Source organism: Lygodium microphyllum, chromosome 1 (assembly GCF_053477565.2).
Source record: "Lygodium microphyllum isolate KBCC chromosome 1, Lygodium_microphyllum_v1.1.10, whole genome shotgun sequence".
NCBI classification, from domain to species: Eukaryota; Viridiplantae; Streptophyta; class Polypodiopsida; order Schizaeales; family Lygodiaceae; genus Lygodium; species Lygodium microphyllum.
This window is the reverse complement of record NC_141135.1, coordinates 100,574,162-100,597,044: the sequence shown is the minus strand read 5'-3', so window position 1 is coordinate 100,597,044 and position 22,883 is coordinate 100,574,162. Positions and strand designations below refer to the sequence as shown.

The 22,883-nt window shown below is 37.9% G+C and overlaps 2 protein-coding genes across 2 annotated transcripts; both read left to right on the top strand.

Moving 5' to 3' along the window:
* The first annotated feature begins 8,489 nt into the window (after window positions 1-8,489).
* Window positions 8,490-10,872, top strand: LOC148041458 (uncharacterized). Its single transcript, XM_087688235.1, has 2 exons — window positions 8,490-9,004; window positions 10,508-10,872. The coding sequence occupies exons 1-2, from the start codon at window positions 8,714-8,716 to the stop codon at window positions 10,709-10,711; spliced, it is 495 nt and encodes a 164-aa protein (XP_087544361.1). The 5' UTR covers window positions 8,490-8,713; the 3' UTR covers window positions 10,712-10,872.
* Window positions 9,272-9,743, top strand: LOC148041459 (lectin 7-like). Its single transcript, XM_087685865.1, has 2 exons — window positions 9,272-9,300; window positions 9,413-9,743. The coding sequence occupies exons 1-2, from the start codon at window positions 9,272-9,274 to the stop codon at window positions 9,741-9,743; spliced, it is 360 nt and encodes a 119-aa protein (XP_087541991.1).
* Window positions 10,873-22,883: the final 12,011 nt, after the last annotated feature.

The following is a 22,883-nucleotide window of genomic DNA, read 5'->3' as shown; positions in this document are numbered from 1 at the left end:
GTACCCATGGCAAATAGTACACAAAGGAGGCCATGATTTGCCAAAAAAAGAAGGGAGTTTTTGGGGATTTGATGAAGCTTTCAAAGAAGGGAAGGAAGGATTTTCAAAAATCTTGAGAGATAAGAAATATGGAGATTTTCTAATGCAGAAATAGACACCTTCTATGTCACAACCTTATGCCTCAAATTTGACAATCTTTCTTACAGAAAAACCATAGTTGCAATCTCACTTGTTCCAACCATCCACATGTATCCTCCTTTTCTATGTGTATCACACAAAATTCAAAATGCACCTTTGTTGATTGGCTAACAACTCCTTCAACAAGCATCCCAATGTTGATAAAATCAATAAAGCACACTTGAACATATTCATAATGTGAATTGAGTGTGTTGAGGAAAAATGCCAAGCTGGGGGAAAAATCCATGGAGAGTTTCTCTTCTATACCATATACATCTAGCACTACTAGTTGGGAGAGTACATGTGCTTTAGTGCAAAAATCATCAATTTTTATGATATCAGGTCCTACCCCATGGATTTTCTAAGGAATAGACTCTTGCTGGGATATAATGCCCATAATTGCTCTATATAGGTGATTGAGCAAGGTCACTACAAGTTTTGGAAGTGAGGGATTCTTTTTTGCTTTGTTGACAGAGTCCCTAACAAAGGACTAGCTATAGCTTCTCATCTAATTGTATTGCTAATCCCCTAGATTATATTTCTTGCACACTTATTACCAATCTAGATTCTTCCTTATTAGATAAAATACAATGCAATTATTGCACTTTTTTAGTACCTGATCTATCTTCAACTGCCAAGACATATCCTCCATGTCCATTCTTTGAAGAGTATGCATTTCCTTCTTAAGCAAGATCTCCTTGTTGAGAAGTGATGCCTACTGTTCTAGAATCGCTTCATTCTTCTCAAAGCTTGAAATGCACTTGAACAATATGGGCCCTATTGTTACTGTTCTCGGTGCTTGTTGAATTTTCCCACCCTTTAGAGTTCGGATTCTTGAACTTTCATTTGGATTTTTTAGTTGAGTTTCTCCTTTTGTATTTGGAAGTTGGCCTCATGCATATAGCCTCATGATCTTTACCCAATTCTTTCATACATCATCCTCACGTAAAAGAAAATGAAAATCATTTTTTATAAATTTGTTTTGCAATGTGCACTCTATGTTCTCCACAAAGACTTGCAGATTTGAAAAGTACAAAATCACTTCTAAGTATAGATTCGTTTAACAATGGTTAACATTCATCGCCCTAGGGTCTCAAATTAGATATCTCATGTTATTGAATATAAAATTTTATGATAAACATGTGTCTATGGTTTTTATGATCAATTGTTAGTGCTACACTAGGATATGAAAGTGAAACTCAAACTTGAGTTTGAGGCTCTCTGGCTAATGTTACAACATCATATAGAAATGAGGCTTAAAATTAAGATTGAGCCTCACTTGCTAATATTAAACTAGCATACGGAGGTGAGGTTCAACACTTTTTTACATTTAGGATTAGTTGTATGGAGCCTTATGTTTATGTTTACAAATATTGCTTTATTGCACACATTAAGAAGAGTAAGGAAACAACATGTATACATGCATTCCTAAGCTTTAGCAAAGAACGAAAAGAGCACCTTCCAAGATCCAAATTCCCTCTTGGTTTGATTGACAATAGGCGGAGGTTTAGAAGTTTGCATTCCATTGTGCTCATGTTTGCATCAACTTATCCAGAAAGTCAGGCTCCTTTTGCATTGACTGGCAATAAATATGTTTGCATCTTTGGAGATTTGTTGCGAGATCTTGGGAGGGTGATGGAGAATTATCTTAGATATCCTATACTTGAATTGATGGTGCAATTGAGGAGTTATCATTGGAAGATTTGCATTTTGCAACCATTTTGCAACACTAACGGAGTGTTGATCAGAGATTATCCAATAGTCAACCTTATTATATCTTCTTTAGCAAGTTTGTTAAGGCAAAGTTTACTAGCATGATCAAAGGGCATCAATATTTCCAAAATATCTTCTTGCTTTGTCTTCATCGAAATCTAGTGTTAGAATCTTAGCCGAATCTACATTTAATCATTTGTACACATAGTTTGAAGGAGTAGGGAAATAGCTCATCACATCAATGTGGAAGCCATCATCTACATCAAAAGGATAATAAGCCTTCTTGATTTCTACCAAAGTCATTGCCTTGTTATCTTGATTTGAAGCCTCCACTACTAGTAACTCCTCATTAGAAACCTCAACATCTTTTGAACCACTTGCACTCTTGGCTCTTTTGCCTTCGATAAATTTTGATGGACTTGATCTTTAAAACCAATTTTACTCTTGGATTTTTTCCTCTTCAATAACTTTGCTTAAATGTATTCAATACTAGAAGCATCCTTTTCCTTTCTCTTTTTATCAAGACAACTTGTATCTCTCATTGTGGTGAATCTACTTTGCCATCACCTTCAATTTCACGTGCATGAGGGACTTTAAGCACCTTGTTTCCTTCACCTTCCTTCTCATCATGCCTTGAAGAGCTTGCAGTGGTCACGGTTGCTCTACCTTTCTTCCTCACAACTTTCTTAGCTTGATTTTTTGACATGGTCTTCTTACCAAGAAGAGTCCTCTTTTGTAAATCCAAGGCTTCTTTGCTTGCCTCACCACTGTCACTAGGTCTTCCAAGCTATTGACCCTAGAATCTTCTTCATTAGAGAAGTTAATGATTTCCAATCCTAACTTTACTATATAATTTTCCTTCCCTTGTTTACCACTACTCATGTTTGTTAGACTAAAGTGTCCAATGGTAAGCAAAACTTGTTTGCTTTTGTGGTCTCTCCTACTTGTAGCACATTGCATGTAACACATTGGATTGCTATCCCATCCATGTTGTGTTTGGCAACAACAAAAAACCCCATGTCTCCATGCTTTATATCACATTGAGAAAGGTAGAGATGAAGATCACCTTTGAAGTTTCCATCATCATAGTTATCCATAAACCACTTCATTGCTTCTTCTATAGTTAAATTCCACCTTGATTCTAGAAGTAGTGCTTTTGATTTGACTCATTGATCCAAGAGCATTTAATGTAAAGACTTCTCCAAGTGATTGCAAGGTAGCCACTACATTGCTAGTACAATCCATTCCTATGAAAAGAAAGGAGTATTTCAAGCTTTACAAACAATATTAACTATGGAAACTCTCTACTTGAATTGCAAATCTCAAAATAGACAACTTTGATGTGATCAATCTTAAGTTCAGGCATGTTTTGTAAGTGGAAGGTTTAGTCAGCATTAAGATTTAGCCTCACTTTCTAACCTTGCACATGAAGATGAGGCTCAATGAGCATCACTTGCTACTTCTACACTAGCATGTAGAGGCAAGGCTCAAACTCACATTTGAGCCTCACTTTCAAGCTCTAGTATAGCACATGGAGCTAAGGCTCATGCCTCACTTTTAAGGGAGGTGAGGCCCAAACTCAAGTTCATGCCTCAGTTATTAGAGCAACACAAGCACATAAAGAGAATGCTCTATGGAGGCTCACTTTCTGGCTCTGCTCTTTACCATGAATGTGAGGCTCAAAGCCTCAGTTGCTACTACTACACTAGCATATGGAGGTAAGGCTTGATGAGCCTCACTTGATAGCTCTATGGTAGAACATAGAGGCAAGGCTCGATTGAGCCTCACTTGCTAGGTCTATATTAGAATAGGGAGGTGGGGATCAAACTTAAGCTCACGAGCTTGACTTGATTCCTATACACTAATAGAGGGAGTCAATGCCCAAACTCAAGTTCATGCCTTAGTAGCTAAAGCTATACTAGCACATGAAGGCAATGCTTTGTTGAGGCTCACTTTCTAGCTCTGCCCTTGACCATGAGTGTGAGGCTCAAACTTGGTATTGTTATGCTAGCATATGGAGATAAGGCTCAAGTCTCACTTGTTGTTTCTACACTTGCACATGAAGTTGAGATTGGACAAGCATCACTTTTTGGTTTTACACTAACAATTAAAGTTGAGGCTTTAACTAAGTGTCTCAATTACTAGGGTTCCACTCTAGCGCTGCATGGAGTAAGGCTGAAACTTAAAGTTTGAGCCTAAATTACAACTATAAATTAGTTGGAATTAGTAGATTTAAAGTTAGGTTTTATATTTGGGCTAGTTTGATCCCTTAATAGCTACAATTTGTTATTGAGACTCATACATAGGCTCGAGCCTCACTTTCCAGTTTATTATACCTTAATAGAAGATAACACTTGTGAGTTTGAGCTAGTATAGAGAGGCTAAAACTCCCAAATCTCACTTAAAAGTGTAAGGATACTAGTTGTGATTGCCTAAAAGCTAGTCATATAGTGTCGAAGCTTCACAATATAATATGAAAGAATGGAAGAAAATATTGATCTCTTTGATAAGCTAGATGGTTTTAGTGATGAAGATAAAGATGATGCTATTTTTCATAACAATGACAATAGTATTGAAGCTAGGAGTAACAATATAGAAGTAGGTTCCCTTCTTCAAAATGAAGATGCTAGAGGAGGAGAGGATGCCATGATAGCGACTATGATAGCATAGATGGTACACTAAAGAAATTAAGTTATGTGCATAGAGTAAGGGTTCCAAAAACAAACAAGAACCTTGCATGTGGTAAAAGATGTGATATTGCAAACATTCGCCAAGTTGCAACAATTGCTTGTTGCGAACAAAGATGTTGCCAAATTGGAGATATATCCAAAATCATGCAAGTAAGGTTAGAATTCTAGGGATAGATATATTCTAATCGATGCATGTATATAATAGATTTTATGATCATGGCCTATGAACATTGCCAAGATGAGCATCTTGAGTTTACATTTGATGAAAAAAAGTTTTGTAAAATAAACCATGGTATGTAATGCATGGCATAGGGAAATCAATATTCTACAAGCTCAAAAAACATTTCATTGATGGTGTAAGAAACGCATGTCATGGGAACACTAGAATAATTAGGAAGTGTATGACATGTAGAGATAGCAAAATTGTTCATACCGGGTTTCATCGACAATAATGCAAATCAAATGCCACACAAGTCAAAAACGTTTATGCATGAGAGTCATGAAATGTAATGGGTGCTACCATCAAGGTACAAACATGATGATATTTTGCATAAAATGAATGACACTTTGGTCACACTCAATTACAAAATGATACCATCGCTAACTTTCTCAAGGTTGTGGAGCATACTCTTCAAGATAGTCTCTTTATAAAAAAATATCACGTTCTCTACATGCAACATTTGCACAGTAATAAAGGTCAAGTTGAAGTCAACTAGGAATCAAGAGGAGCATGCCACATACTTTACACAAAAGAGACCACACATATTGCAAAAAAAAAAAGTTGTAGAAATCTATACTATGTGGGGAGGAGCTCATCAGAAATGTACCCCAACAATTGCATCTCTCTCAATCTGCTTGAGGAATTTGGAAAGAAAAGAGAAACACATGTATGGTGACTTGAGCATAGAAAACACAAATATTTCATCTCAAACGGATCTTTTTTATTGTGTTTTGTCTACTACAACACTTTACCACCACATGAAAGTCACAAAGAAGGAAAAGAAGTATCGCTGTGTACATACTACAACCAATGATGCCATTATGGATGTAAGCACAAATCGGGACATACAAAATAATTTGTCTATATAAGAAAATGTATGCCCCCATGTACAGTCAAGCTTAGTTATTATTTTGAGTGTGCAAGAAGGAGAGCCCTTTGAATCAAGGATAGATAGCAACATGACTTTACATGAAGGTTGCACATCATCACATTCAAGATTTGCCAATAACATTACTATTGCAACTTAACAATTGTGGCCATTCAATTCCACTGCAATTTAGATTCTACATGAGTGATGGCATACCTCTAACATCATACAAATTACACCTTGAAAATATTGACTAGCTACCAAAAACTGGTATAGAACTATGGAAAAGAAATGACCAAGAGGACCCAAGCTTCCTAAAGGTGTCCCAAAAGTGTTACCACCCTTTGAGTATGTGCAAGACCATGAGAAGCTTGTGGAAGGATTAAAAAGGTATGTCAAGTGGTGGAAAGACCAATTGCAAGACAAAGGAGAGAAATCTAACTATGTTATTTTGATCAAACCATCATTCACGTATTGGTAGAATGCGATTCAAAACTATGCAAACACCTAGAGCAAGGAAGCTTACTTTATTTCATGACTTTTGGCCAAGGAGTGTATGCACACATGATATGATTCCAGAGCGTCAAATAAAATACATTCTAGAAGGAATGCTTAATTAAAATGAAGGGCACTATTGTTGAGATATCGAGCTCCACTCGTGATATGCTAGGGTGACCGTTGTGCATTTATGTCACGGACTTGTTAACTGTAGATGCGGTTGGTACACCGCCCATGAATAATAGCTAGATGACAGCTATCCTTATCTACTCTAGTTCGTGGCTCAATTAGTATGCCACCTTAGTTAGTTGAGTTTGGTTTGAGACCCATATATAGGGTTCTTCTATTTCTTTGTACTAGAGTTCTTTTGGCTTACACAACTAAGAAGAGGAAAACTGTTTTCAGCCTCCACCTTTGTGTGTATTCCCCCATTGTGTAAGTGAGAAAGCTACAAGTGAGACTCCTTCCTTCTCTCCCACAATCTTGACAACTATTGTGGTTCAATGCACAATAAATCTGCTAAGGATTTTAACCCGTTGATGCGGTAATGGGGGATTTTGTCCTTGTACAACCTTGTGATGCAAACTATCCTGTATGGCTAGGAGTGACAACAACTGGTGTTGATCAAAGCAAAGAGTCAGTAAAGTACTTGAAAGTTAAGATATAGTATGGGGCGGAAATTTCAAAGAGAAAGAATGCAAGTGATGTGAGGTTGAAAGGAATTGTTGGAACAAGTATTAATGAGAGAACAAAAATGATCCATAGTGTTGGGAAAACACTAACTGCATCATTTGGGCATGGAAGCCCATGGATGGAAGTCAACCTGACAAAGTAAAGATTCCAAAGTTTGTAATGCCCAAGGCTATTAAAGAGAATCTAAAACTAGATCAGATCAAGACTCTGCTAAATGTAAGCATTGGTGAGGAGGAATGATTGATTTGCCTTGGTTAGAAATGCATACACACAAGCTTATAGAAACACTTCATAGAAAATCGCAAAAAATGTAATATTTGAGTAATGTCATGGAAATTTTGAATTTATTGAAGAATTTCATGCCACAAACTTTATTTCTTGTCCAAGAAGTCATCATAGTCAATCACTTAATGAGTACATCTCATGACAAGTTAAAGGAATGTGTATGGTCATTTATGTGAGCTACTCTAGGGTTTGGTATAAACTTCGTGCACGCGCGCATGTGTGTGTGTGTGTGTGTGTGTGTGTGTGTGTGTGTGTGTGTGTTATACATAACTTAAGAATATGAAGAAATGCTATTTATAGATGCATTTCAATTAATCATCTCTGTGAACAATCAATTCGAGGCTATGATTGCGATGAACATAATGATGACTTTATTGCAAGTTTCTAAACATTTATCAGCACGTGATCTTCATTTTCTCAATACAGTGAAAAAGATTTAGCAACAAGTGTGGTCCCTAAAAAATTTTGGCATGGCCCCATGCTCCCATTGCCAATGTATTACAAATGGCAAAAACACCTACTTGAGATCTAATGATACTCAAAGAGAGAGAGATTTGTAGAGTGGTAAAGTGGTTAGGCAAAGATCATGTGAATACTTGTGAGGGGGAGGGCAAAGAGGGAAAGATATAGTGAAGGGCATGAAAGGGACAAGGTGGCATATTGTCGTAAATTGTGTGGGAAGGGAACGGGGTTATGCATTGTGCGACATTGATAGGGGAGGTGTACGTGGACAACTATCAAATGACACCTTATAGGAAGGTTGTATGAAAAAAATGGGTTTTGTTAGGGTTAAGTATGTTTGTTTCGGGCATTGTTATGAACACGTCACAAAAAGCCACTCTTCATGAGCTAGACACACATCTTAGTGTGCGCATCGGATCATGGGAACTTGCTCTTAAGGAGCTAGGCTCACAAGTCTACTCGTTGACGTCCTAAACATTCCTCATAGCTACAAAAGTTTATAAAAGAATATATTATATAAGTTTCCGTTGTTGAATGTCTATAAGCTTCCTATGTCAACTTAGGTGTTCGGATAAGGCCTCTGTGGAGAACGTGCCCAAGGGTGGGGGCCCTTCCAGCATGTCATTTCGGTCAGCGACCTCACGCTCTGACTGCCACATCAGCATGTTTGGAATGGTCGACTGCAGGCTTCTGCAAGAGGGTCGACGTGGCCGGTGCGCAATTTGCAAATTGCAAACAATAATTCATTATTCAAGCACGCCGGACACGCAAGCACGTACGGTACGGCGCACACAAAAAGCCCTGGTCAACGGAAACGTATCACGGAGATGTAGAGTCTCCACTTTATAAGAAGGATACTGTCCACTGTCACTCTCGCAAAACAGTACTCTAGTATATTTAATACCTTCTCCCAATAGACGTACGTCGTACTCTATCCAGAGGTTTGCCCATAGCACTCTATCGAGACTCGAGAGGCGCTCGCAGATCTCTTCCATTGTCTATAGAATTCCCCATCCAATAAGATCACTCACTGTCCAGAATTGTCGATCTCTAGTCTCTCTTGTGATACAATTTCCTACCATTATATATATATTAGGTTTTGGAATCATGGGTGCTCATCTATACGGTATGCGGCTCCAGCTTGCACTGCAGCTAGCGGTTATGCTGGCGGCCACCATGATTAGCTACAACGTCGCATTCGCCGCCAAACCGCCCCCGGACGTCCACCTGTCATTCACGCGCTTCCCCACGTCGGCCCCCATCAACTGCAGCCTAGACGGCAGCTCAGGTGTGAGCGACCTCTCGCTGGTGTGCACTCCCTCCAGCACCGGCGCGGAGGAGGCCATCTTCTCCTTCGATGATACCGTGATATCGGCACGGTACCAGTACAAGAAGAAGGTGCAGCTGTGGTCCTATAACGACCCCAAGCACGCCGCCTCCTTCTCAACCTCCTTCACCATCCAGTTCCGGCGCAGCAGCGACCGCATCGAGTCGGGCAACTTCTTCTCATTCGGGGGCGGCTGGTAAGCCATCCATCCTCTCTTACAGTGTTCTGAGCTTCTGAGAGGGGGGCACCGCATACATATTTAGGTGCAGTTGGGGACAACAATCCGCGTATAGTTGTAGATGAATGTTTTAGTCTTTCATTTTGTGATTGTGAGTCAAATGACAGAAAGCCAAGGGCAGCTGGTTTTGTATGATTAGATTATATTGCAGGTTGTTTTGGCACTATGATTCCTGTTGTATTCCCTTACCTTGCTAGATATGGCAGCCCAGCCTATATTATATAACCTTCTGATCTGACAGGGCATTCGCCATAACACCGGACCAGAAGGTCGGCACGAGCGGGGCTGAGAGTTTTGGGCTGTTCGAGATCGACGCGAAGACGGGGGCGTCGCTACGAGGCAGGAGCACGAAGACAGTGGCGGTGGAGTTGGACATCTCGCGGGGCAGCTCCTCGGGGATCACATTCCCGGATCCCCAGATCCCGCATGTAGGCCTCGACGTCAACAGCGTCAAGTCTGTCGTCACCAGCCCTGTTGGCAACTTCAAGACCTTCGTCGATCGCAAGCTGGCTGTCTTCATTGATTACGACGCCCCTCTCAAGAGGCTCCAGGTCAATGTCCTATGTTCATGACAAACCTTAGACATGCTTGTTTGAACTTTGGTGTGTCTTCTTTTTTTGGGGGGGGGGGGAGGTGTTGAGGTAGGTGGCTGGGTGGCTGTGTGGGTGTGAGGGTTGTTTGATGTTGTGATATGGGTGTGAGGGTTGTTTGATGTTGTGATAGAGAGACACAGTAGAGAAATGTAGTGCCAGGCGTAGAGTCCTAATTTAATGTAGTGCCAGGCGTTAGGACTCTACGCCTAGCACTACATTTCTCTACTGTGTGACTTCTGATTAGACTTTCAAAGTAAAGATAACTATATTTTAAGCGAAGATTTCAAAACTCCGAAGGTAAAAGAAATGACATGTCATCCATTTCAGTTTGACATGTAAGACTTGCAAAGATCTAGTCTCAACTAGGCATGACAAAACCCTAACAAAAGCATATCAAACACACACACAAATACACATCCATCTGTAAACAACACACACAAACACACATGCATATGTAAAACATGTGTATCACTATTTACTTAAATGTATATGTAATTTTAAGGCTCAATTTACTTAAGAGAGTTAGCAAGTGTAGGGCCATGCCATAACCTCCTTAACTTCTCAAAGTCAAAAGTTCACATTGAATGGTCTTTTGACTCCTTATTTACAAAAATGTAATAGCTTTTCCTTTGAAAGGTAAGTAGCTAGGAGTGGACGTACTTTGAGTGAGTGGGTGGCTCTACCCTTACCAAGTCAAATGGCACTAACATTCTCTTTTGTTTGATGAATATTGCTTATACCAGGTCCGCATCCAAAAGCTTGGTCCAAATGGCATGGGTGCCAATAAAGCCAAGGCCAAGCTCTACATCTCCTATGGCCCTTTCCGCTTAGCTGATTACATTGCCGAGCAATCATATGTGGGTTTCTCCTCTCGTGTGCCCGAGACCGAGGATGGCACCTACATTCTCTATGATTGGAAGTTTAACACTAAGTGGGTCCTTGTGTAGACTTCTCTAACTCTTTTGTGTACTTCAATAATACCTCCTCTTCAATTAATTCAATATTGGTCCCACAATTTTCTCCTTGTATATTGAATAAGGCTAGCTCTTATATTGAAAGCAAATGAATATTGGGCAAAAATTGGAAGGTGCGCACCAATTTCTTCTCATGTAGCCCCCCTTCTTTTGAAACCTTCAAATTTTGGACCTGCATGTCTTTTCTCAAAATAATGTCCCTATTCTAACTCCAAGAACTTAATACAATAGTGATGGTTGAGCTCACTCTAATGCATCAAAAAGAAGAAGAAAAAGAAGAGCTACTTAGCATCACTCCAAGAAATAGCCTAACCAAGCTCCAAAAACAAGGTTGGTTGGCTCACATAACTTAAAAAATCTTGACCACTTTTCTAACATAACTTTAAAAATACCATGGTTTATTTTGGCATATTTTTTAAAAAACCAACATCCTAGAAAATTGCTAAATCCAAACTTTTCATGCTCTTCTCATTTTGTGCATGCATTTTCTTAAGAGAATGTAAGCTTCCATGGCTACTAGTTCTTCATTTTTCCATTTTGATGTGATATTTTCAAACATCTAAACATTATCCTCAAGCTAAGAGGTAACCTACAACTCCTATCTCTATATTTTTCATTTTCTTTCCTTGGAACTATATAAAAGATTTTTTTCAAAAAAGGTATGAATTGGGAAGGATGAAATCTAAACATAAGACTCAATCTTGATGTACCCCACAAAGAGAGAGAGAGAGAGAGAGAGAGAGAGAGAGAGAGAGAGAGAGAGAGAGGAGATTAAAAGGGAGAGGAACAATTAGAAAGAGAAAGGGAGAGAGTGATAGAGGAAAAGAAAGAGAGAGAGAGAGAGAGAGAGAGAGAGAGTGGTGCACAGATCGGTCGTTGTATGCTCACGTAGTGAATCCCGGAAGGTTCCCAAGAACAATGAACTCTACTTTTTGCACAAGTTACAAGGTAAAAAGCACGAACGACAAGAGCAAGAGACCAATTGGGTTCAATCTCCCCCCATGCCTTGTGTGAGCGCTTCACAAAGCATGTATTTTATGTATATTCCATCTTTATGCTCAATAATAGCCCAATTTACAAAAATATATCAAGCTTTTAGCTTTTGAGTTTGCTTTTACAAAAATAGGAATAAAGCTAATGGACGGTGCCCAAAGAGTCTGGCACGCCCAATACAATGTCCAAATAGAAATAACATATCCGTGCGCATAGGCGCATACAAAATAATAATAAATAATCGATGCCTCAATAGACATGACAAAATATAGGCGTGGCGCCTATCAAAATATAATCCATAGATCGCCCGCCACTGTTGCTATCTCTACACATCAACTGAAGCATTCACAATCGTTAGTAAAATAATACAATTAAACCGACAAAAGTGAATACCTAGCAGTCTTCAACTACATAAATAAATCAACTAGTTAGAAATAGATCCTAACCTTAATTTATTACGAGTGTGCACTCTAAACTCATAAACGTTTATTAATTTAATATGTATTTTGCAGAATCACCCGCTATGGAATCACCCACGTACACACTAAATTAATGAAACGCCCGAAAAGGACAGGCGTCCCCATCAACTTCTCGCACAAAGAATCCACTTTGTGTATGAGCCCCGGTCATCAAAGTTTACGGAATCCACCATAAAACCTCACGGAATCCACCATGGAATATGCCTCCTGGCATTATACCCCCGGGGTGGGATAGCAATTGACCTCAATTGCTAGTAGCTCAATGTGGAGCTAACAGAGTGGGGAAAGCATTCAAGTCTCTAGCGTGCATCCATTGTGCTTCCTCTACAGGATGGTTCTTAAATTTAACTAGATATCTAGAATACCTTCGGCCAATTCTAGTGGTCATAAAGTTAGTGTCTATAATAGCTTCTGGTTCAAGTATTTCAGTGTCTTCCTCTAATAAAGGTGGGTTTTCATAAACAGGGTGGATAGGTAATTGGCCTCTAAATGGTCTCAATAAACTAATGTGAAATGTATTGTGAATTTTCCAATGAGATGGTAATTCTAACTTGAATGCATTATAATTAATTTTATGAATGATTCTAAATGGTCCATAGAATCTAGGAGCTAATTTGATAACTGGATGTCTATCTACACTTTGTAGTCTACGTTTTTCTATTCTCAGCCAAACATAATCATCAACTTTGAAATTCATGGCTTGTCTTTTCTTATTGGCTTGTTTGGTATATGATTGTTGGGCTTTAGCAATCATATCTTTAACTTCATCAAATATATTGTTATGCATACTAGTAATATCATCAGCACTCTGAATTCTATTAGACAAAGATGCAACAGGTGTAGATAATCTATATCCATAAATGACTTCAAACGGTGCTTTCTTTGTAGATGTGTGCAGTGTATTGTTATATGCAAAATGTAATAAATGCAAATGAGTGTCCCATGTCTGAGGTTTAGAGATAGTATATGCACATAAAAGATCTAGAATGGTGCTGTTTGTGGCTTCTGTTTGTCCATTAGTTTTTGGATGAAATGCAGATGAAAAATCAATCTTTGTGCCTAGGTTAGCAAACAAGGTAATCCAAAAATTGTTACAAAATCTAGAATCACGATCTGAAATGATAACTTTTGGCAATCCATGGTTAGTAAAAAGAGTTTTCAAAAACAACTGTGCTGCTTGTGATGCTGTTAAAGTTTTTTTATATGGAATGAAATATGCTTGTTTACTAAATCTATCTACAACTGTCCAAATCATATCATGGTTAGATTTAGTATTTGGTAAACCAGTAATGAAATCCATAGAAATTTGTTCCCAAGGTCTAGATGGAATAGACAAAGGCATAAGTAATCCATACTGTTTACCATGATATCTCTTAACTCTTTGACAAATCAAACATTCAGAAACGAAGTTAGATACATCAGCATCCATATGCAGCCAATAAAAATCTTCAGTTAATATACGTAAGGTAGATATGATACCTCTATGACCTTGATATGGGGGACAATGAATTTCATTCAAAACAAAAGATCGAAATGGAATAGTAACACACAGTCTCTTTTCATAAAAAATAAATCCATCATTATATGACAATGAATCAATAGGAATGAAATTATTTTGAACTAATTTATTCCAATCAGAATGAAAAGTAATATCCTGGTGATATGTATCTTTCATAGCAATCAAAGAATCAAAAGATATGACAGAAATATTATGAATGCAGGTCTTCTACTCAATGCATCAGCCACTACATTTTCTTTTCTAGGTTGGTATTGAATGATAGGATGAAAACTTTGAATAAAGGAAGCCCATTTGATATGACGGTCAGAAATTTGGGGTTGACTAAGTAAATGTCTAATACTTTGTTGATCAGTCTTTATCATAAATTCTGAACCCATTAAGTAGTGTTTCCATTGTCTTAATGCTTGTACAACTGCTAATAGTTCTTTGTCATATGTGGAATATTTCAGCTCAGAGGGTTTCAACTTACAACTAGAATATGCTATAGGATGATTGTCTTGCATAAGTACAGCTCCTATTCCTGATCCACTAGCATTGGTCACTACTAGAAAGAATGGTCTATTAAAGTCAGGCAACTTTAGAACAGGGGCATTGGTTAATACATGTTTCAATAAGTCAAAGGATTTCTGTTGATTTTTTGTCCATTGATAAACAATTCCTTTCTTCAGAAGTTTGGTTAATGGTAAAGCAAGTAATGAAAAATTACGTACAAACTTTCTATAGAAACTAGCAAGACCAAGGAATGAGCGTAACTCATGCACGTTTTTAGGAACAGGCCAATTCAATATTGCATCAATTTTCTTAGGATCAACTTTAATTCCATCAGATGATGCAATATGACCTAAATACTCAATTTCTGTCTTAAAGAATTCACTCTTTTCAGGATTTGCATACAATTGATTTTCTTTCAATAATTGAAAAACCAATGACAAATGCTCATAAGGTTCTTTCTCATTTTGACTAAACACCAAAATATCATTAAAAAAAACAATTACACAATACTGATATTTCAAAAAGATACGGTTCATCATTCTACTAAAGGTAGTAGGTGCATTAGTCAATCCGAATGGCATGACTAAAAATTCGTAATGACCAAACTGTGTTCTAAATCCAGTCTTGAATATGTCAGACTTATCTAGCCTCACCTGATGATAACCAGACTTAAGGTCAATTTTACTAAATATAGAAGATCCTTGCAGTTTGTCCATAAGGTCATCAACTCTAGGAATAGGATACCTATTCTTTACAGTGATCTTATTTAAAGCTCGATAGTCAAGGCACATACGATAGGTATTATTCTTTTTCTTGACTAACAATACAGGTGCACCGAATGGAGAACTACTAGGGCGAATCAAACCTCTATTTAGTAATTCCTCAACTTGACTCTGGATTTCTTTTTGCTCTATCTGGTTATGCCTATATGGTGCTTTGTAAGGTGGTTGTGTGCCAGGGATCAAATCTATCTTATGGTCTTCTGGACATGAAGGAGGTAAACCTGGTGGTAGGTCTTTTGCAAAACAATCCTTAAAATATGCAAGAAATTCCTTATGCCTAGGGTGCATATGATTTTTCTTTACTTGCAATTCGTTCACCCAAATGAGATAGGATGTACTACTCTTGTGTAATGCAGGTTTAGCTTGAGTATGCAAAAGTAATGGAAAAACATTAGATGCATGCATACCATATAATGTAATAGATTTTCCTTGAAAATTAATATTCATTGTGTGTGTGGAATAATATATATCTGGGTTATGCTAGTGTCGCCAAGGCATTCCTAAAATAATGTCACTCGACTGTAATGGAACAACTAAGAAATTTCTTCTTTCAGTATATGAACCAATTTGAATCTCTAAGTCTTGCACTTCTTGTGTACCATTATACCTAGTGCTTAAAAATGCAGCTTTTATGCGATAATGCGTAGGTACAGTCTGTAATTTCAATTATTTTACCAATTTTGTTGAAATGAAATCATGAGTACTACCGTCATCACGCAAAATAGTCTTTTCCTTTCCATGCACCAAACATTTCATAGTCAATAATGAATGTGGAGTAGGCATATCTGGTAAAGTATCGGAAGTAGTAGTAGTGTCGTCCTCATCTTCAGTGAAATCAGGCATAGCCTCATGTTCGTCTGCGTCCATGGCTCCCAGATAGTTGATATGAGCTGGTGGCTTCTTTGAATGACAATTTGCTGCTAGATGTCCAGGGTGGTGGCATTTATAGCATACTATTGGCTTGGCTTTGGTTACATTGTTTGCAATGGCGGGAAGTCTAGGTACATTTGGATTTTCCTGTGGAATAGGCTTAGGGTTTTGATTGACATTGGATGGTAATGCAGGTGGTTTTGCCCAATTTTTGCAAAAAGATGATGAAGAGAAACGACCTGGATTAAATCTTCTAAAATTGGAATTGAATTGTTTAGATCCATAATTACCATTGGCTTGGAATTGCTGTGGTCGTCTATCTCTACCGCGTAGCTTATCTTCAGTGTCGTGAGCTAGTGAAATGGCGTCTTCAAGGGTAGCAGGCTTGAACATGTTAACTTCAGCGTAGTAATGTCTAAGAAGTCCAGACATATACTTCCGCTTATGTGTCGTCTCTGGTACGTCTTCAAGCGTGCGTAACTGGAGGAGTGCATTCCAAAAACGCTTTGTATACTGAGGTATAGGCTCACGATCCCGTTGCTGGAGTAGATCCCATTGCTTGATAGTTTTCTCATGAAATTGTGGTGGAAGGAAATTCTGTGTGAACTTCTTCTTGAAATCTTCCCAAGTAGCAGGACATTCTATCTTGCGTACTATAGTCCACCAAAGTGATGCTCTGTCTACCAAATGATTAGTAACACACTTGATTTTATCTTTTTCTGTATAGGTTTCCTCATGGAAATAGTCATCAAACTGACTAATAAATGCTAGAACAGTCTTTCCTTCTCGTATGCCATTGAAAGTACGGAATTTAAAACTTTGTTTACTTATCTTTGATTCCTTGCGAATGGTTTGAGCTTCAAGAGTGGCGTCGATGGTACGTCGAATCAAATCTTCAGCTTGAGGTTCTTCTTTGTCGGTAGATGCTCTTTGTAATTTTGCCAGTTGCGCTTGCAATGCTTGCCTAGCCTTTCGTTCTTCTTCCAATTGCATCATGATTAAGTCCAGCTTTTGCTCCATCGTAGGCTCAAGTAGGTCGTCTTCAACCATAAGATCATCCATATGTGGTTCCGTCATCCTGTAAAACTCAAAAGACCTTTCTCACTCAAAATCAAGTTAGCGGGATGAGCGTAGCTCAAGTTTGGGGTTACAAGGCTTATGTGTTTTTGGGTATTTCTTTCTCAATCTTCAAAAAATCTGTGATTTTTCCTTCTTCGTATACTGAAAATGCTTCAGCAAACCTGCGTATGGGTAGAATACCTTCCAACGAACAACTTGCAGTTCGGAGTTTCTGCACAGGAACAGCCCTTCTAGGAGTTTTGAGCACAAGTCAGTTCTGACTCCAGTTGACTAGTCTGACTTGCAGAGTTGCAGACTTGCAGAACTTAGCCGACTTAGTGAACTTGCAGAACTTGATTTCTTTGGTGTGGGACCTGAAGTTGTTGACCAGAGATGACTTGCAGAGTTAAGCTTAGTTTGATTAAGCTTAATTGATTAAGCTTTGGAGAGAGAAGCTTATGATGAAAAAAAAATGTCGAATCCATGGGGGGGGCGTTTTTTCCGCCACGCAGAAAAATCGGACATACTCCGAGAGCTTGTTGACGAATTTTGAAGCTTCTCAAGCTTCCTTAAGCTTTTAAGCTTTAATACTAAGCTTTTGAAGGAAATTAGATATGGAGGTTATGAGCTTATCTCTCTATGTTTGACGACTTGATGATGGACATGAATGAGTGGTCCTCCGCCGGTACAGCCCGGTCCTTCATGATCTGATGACAGAAACAGGGGTTCTTGATCTCCAGAAGTCTGCCTGTATCGACGGATCGCGACGAGATTGACCGTAGAGCCCGATCGTTCCAGGAGCTCCGTCTTCGCACGAGATGGGTAGCGATTGGAAGCTCTTGATCTCAGCTCCGCTCTGATACCACTGGTGCGCAGATCGGTCGTTGTATGCTCACGTAATGAATCCCGGAAGGTCCCCAAGAACAATGAACTCTACTTTTTGCACAAGTTACAAGGTAAAAAGCATGAACGACAAGAGCAAGAGACCAACTGGGTTCAATCTCCCCCCATGCCTTGCGTGAGCGCTTTACAAAGCATGTATTTTATGTATATTCCATCTTCATGCTCAATAATAGCCCAATTTACAAAAATATATCAAGCTTTTAGCTTTTGAGTTTGCTTTTACAAAAATAGGAATAAAGCTAATGGACGGTGCCCAAAGAGTCTGGCACGCCCAATACAATGTCCAAATAGAAATAACATATCCGTGCGCATAGGCGCATACAAAATAATAATAAATAATCGATGTCTCAATAGACATGACAAAATATAGGCGTGGCGCCTATCAAAATATAATCCATAGATCGAATACTCGCTAAACTCCAATGCTTTCCTCCGTCACTGTTGCTATCTCTACACATCAACTGAAGCATTCACAATCGTTAGTAAAATAATACAATTAAACCAACAAAAGTGAATACCTAGCAGTCTTCAACTACATAAATAAATCAACTGGTTAGAAATAAATCCTAACCTTAATTTATTACGAGTGCGCACTCTAAACTCATAAACGTTTATTAATTTAATATGTATTTTGCGGAATCACCCGCTATGGAATCACCCAGGTACACACTAAATTAATGAAACACCAGAAAAGGACATGCGTCCCCATCAACTTCTCGCACAAAGAATCCACTTTGTGTATGAGCCCCGGTCATCAAAGTTTACGGAATCCACCATGGCACGGAATCCACCGTGGAATATGCCTCCTGGCATGAGAGAGAGAGAGAGAGAGAGGTTCACTATATGTGTACACTTCATACCATATGCATTCAAGGCTTAATTATTATAAATACCCTTATCTATGAATTTTCTTTGAATAAAAAACATGGAGTTGTTCCCACCCAGATTTCTCATTAGAAATGGTTTTCCACTAAGAAATTGATTTTTGTATTAAAAAACAAGTCCCCATGGAAAAACCTCCACTAGTTTTTTTTTTAATTTTCCTTTAGAACTCCTTACGGTGGCTAATCTTGGTGTATATATTTTAAAAATACATTTGTTTCAGTCTTCACATTTATCAAATGCAAATATGAAAAGGGTTTTTGAAAGGACACCATGATGTGATGTTTTAAGGAAACCCCTAGTTTTCGATAAAATTTGGAAATCCCCCATGTGGCCTAGAGTGGTTTCCAATTTTTTCTCAAACCCATTGAAAACCCCCTTCCAAAAACTAGTATGGAAACAACTCCATACGCTTTCTATTTAATATACAAATACCCCTTTTGTATAGCTTCTTGCTATATGTAAAAACTATGTAAAAATGATATTTTTAAAATCCCTTATGTTGAACCCACATGATACACATATATATTTATGAGTGACCCCCTTGTGTGTATAAGATAGCATGCATGGATAGCAACATGGATCTAGGTTGTACAAGAGGCTAGGTCCTTGCTTATTTTTTTCCCCTCTATAGCATCAATCATTGGTATGCACATCGATTTTTTTTGTATTTGCTAAAATAAGAATCGAAATAGTTGTCGATATTGTATGATTTTTTTTTAACTCATATATTAACATATAGAGACCGAAGCTTATATTAATGGTTATTCTAGTAGGGCCTAACACTTTAATGCCTATTTATGTTTTATTTCTCATGAGTATTTCCACCATCTATTGTAATGTAATAAAGAATGAAAGGAAGGAAGACACAATGTGCATGCTCAAAACTAATATGCAAGTAAAAGAAGATATTCTAATCAAGAAAACATAGATCCTCCTTTTTAATGCCTTGTATAATACATAATTCCTAATTATATATAGAGAAGGAACTTTGGCTCTTTGCAATATATTAAAATATTTAGTCAGTGATAATGGGAAAGAAGTGTAAGGGTCAATGTGAGTGAGTCCTCCTTAATTGATAGACTCTTGCATGTGTAACTTAGTGCTGATAATTTATATGTAGTGGCATAACCTTATATACCTCAATTGTGTTTCAAAACAAATTAGTAACTCTATTGCATCTAAACATAAGACTTAATCTTGATGTAACCCACAAAGAGAGAGAGAGAGAGAGAGAGAGAGAGAGAGAGAGAGAGAGAGAGAGAGAGAGAGAGAGAGAGAGAGAGAGAGAGAGAGAGAGAGAGAGAGAGAGAGGTTCACTATATGTATACACTCCATATCATATGCATTCAAAGCTTTATTATTACAAATATCCTTATCTATGAATTTTCTTTGAACAAAACATATGGAGATCTTCCCACCCCGATTTCTCATTAGAAATGGTTTTCCACTAAGAAACTAATTTTAATATTAAAAACCAATCCCCATGCAAAAACTCCCACTTTTTTTTAAATAAAAACTTTTCCTTTAGAACTACTTATAGTGGCTAACCTTGGCATGTGCATTTTAAAAACACATTTTTTAAGTCTTCACATTTTTTAAGACTTCACATTTATCAAATCCAAATATGGAAAGGTTTTCTAAAAAGGACACCCCCAAGTGGTGTTTTAAGGAAAACCCTAGTTTTGGAGAAAATTTGGAAATCCCCCACATGGCCTAAAGTGGTTTTCAATTTTTTCTCAAAACCATTGAAAACCCCCTCCAAAAACTAGTATTGAAATAATTCCATACTCTTTCTATTTAATATACAAATACCCATTTTGTATAGCTTCATGTTGCATGTAAAAATTGTATTTTAAAAATCCCTTATGTTGAACCCACATGATACACACATATATTTATGAGTGATCCTCTTCTGTGTGGATATGTGTGAAAGAGAAGAATAAGAGGAAGAGGGAGGAGAGAGAGTTAGAGAGATAGTCATGACCAACTTAATCTATCAATATTGCACTGTCTTGGTGGATATTAGGCTAAATTTCAAAACTAATTTATGAGGCTCAATCTTAAAGCTAAATCGTGATGCTATATTTAAAGATTAAGCCTTGAGGCTCAATTTTAAATTGATAGTTACACAAGACTATTGGATCAATCTCAATAGTTATGAGGGACATGAGGCTTTCTTTAAGATTGAGCTTCATGCTCTAGTGTCAGCTTAGAATTAAGATTGAGTCTCATGTAATACGTAACACTATGGAGGGCCAATTTTAATATTGAGCAACAAGACACACTTTCAATCTCATGGCTCAATTTTAAATTTATCATCATGTAGCACTTATGGGTCAATCTCAATAAGTATGAGAAACATGAGTATTGACTGAAATTTATGAGTTCCATCCCACCAAGATTCCACCCTTAACTGGTATCAAGGATTCCTAAGAATATGGTCCTAGGTCACATAGGGATCAAGTAGTTTCTAAGTGCATAAGGAATTTATTGGCCAAAGTCCCCTAAGCACCCTCACCACATCCTACCTAGTGTCCTCCCTACAAAGCGACCTCTCACAATCAATGCCCATCTGAGCTCTTCAAAGTGGTAAGACCAACCCCCTTGGTAGGTATACTAGGGTTCAACAACTAGCCTTAGGGGAGGACAAATACAATCCTTCTTTTTAACCCTTTTAGATACATAACCAAGGCAACTAGCCTATCATCATCAACTAGAAAAACATTCATTTTCCATAATATAAATCCAAACAATTATTATCAATATTCCATAAGAATCAATCAATTTATAGCTAGGAAGGCCACCTCTTTCCCAAAAAAAGTAAGCCTTACCTTAAAAGACAAATTCAATGAGAATTCAACAAACCAAAACAATGTTCTTTGAATACTTTGCAAAAGGAGATGCGTCTCACAATAGCTTACTCTTCCTTAGAGTGCAATCACACAATGATACATGCTACTCTCCTTAGTACTTAGGCCTCAAATAAAAATTATGTATTTCTAAGCTTTTCTTTACATCATAGGATATTTCCCTTAATGATTCAACGCTTTATCATTCATAATACATGCACAATTTTCTTCATTCTAGTCCATGAAAACTTTACTTTCAATGAGTGGTCGTTTCTTCATATAATAATCATGAGAAATTCAATACCATTGGGACTCAAACTAAACATAAGAATCAAGTTTCATCCTGGAAGCTATGACCATAGCTCCAATCATAAGGTCTCTCTGCAACAAGTGACTCTAGTCTTAAGGTGTGCGGGAACTAGTGAGGCTCTGGTTGTAATTTCCATTGCATGCTTGATAGCAAACTAGGATAGAGTAGAAACATTGGGAGCTCAAGAAATTATTTTCGAAAGGCTCAAATACTAGCTAAGAGAGGATTGGTGGATTGTGTTCATGGGACTTGAATATGGTATCTAGGTGCTTTGGATACAAGTCATGATGTAAGGGTTGGAATGCAGGTGTGGCATTGCACCTTGGTGACGGTGCGTAAATAATATTGCTTGTAATTGCTTTCAATGGTTGTTTGACATTATCTTTTACTCATGTGAAAAATTACATGGATGAACCTCTTGTTAGTAGGTTAATCAAAGTTCCCTAATGGATCCAGCTTACAGTAGAGTAATCTCGATCATCAAAGTGATAGGTTAATCAAAGATCCCTCATGGGCAAAGGTGTTGACACATTAGCTCCCCCCAATTTTTCACCCCCTTTGAACCAAGTGCAACATAGATTAGCCGTCCTAGTTAGGGCTCATTTGCAAAAGCAACTACCCTTGCAATGCTAGATAAATTGTTAGGTGATGTTAATATTGTTTAGGAGTTTTACTTTTAGGTCGAACCTTATGGAAATGGAGTAAAGCTTCCCCTACGAGGTAGACTCAAGCGATCTTAGGCAACAAAATATGTGTTATGCCAAGGTAGTTTGTTAAGGAAGTGTTTGATATGCATGTTACAGAGGCTTTGTACTAAAATACCAATTCAAGAGAAACTTCATGAAAAACTTGTACAATCACAACAACATTATGTGAGGCCTAGAAAAATAAAAAATGAAGTTGTTGAGCCCCGTCACATTGTGGCTCTAGCCTCCATTAGTATCATGTATCCCTAGGAAACTTATTCAGGGGAATTTTTCTCATATGAAAGATATTCATAACTT

Excerpts from the sequence above, each read along its gene's own strand:
- LOC148041458 (XM_087688235.1), top strand. The coding sequence starts at position 8,714 with ATGGGTGCTCATCTATACGGTATGCGGCTCCAGCTTGCACTGCAGCTA. Across the intron at positions 9,005-10,507 it reads GGTACCAGTACAAGAAGAAG|GTCCGCATCCAAAAGCTTGG; the intron begins GTGCAGCTGTGG and ends TGCTTATACCAG.
- LOC148041459 (XM_087685865.1), top strand. The coding sequence starts at position 9,272 with ATGACAGAAAGCCAAGGGCAGCTGGTTTT. Across the intron at positions 9,301-9,412 it reads AGCCAAGGGCAGCTGGTTTT|GGCATTCGCCATAACACCGG; the intron begins GTATGATTAGAT and ends CTGATCTGACAG.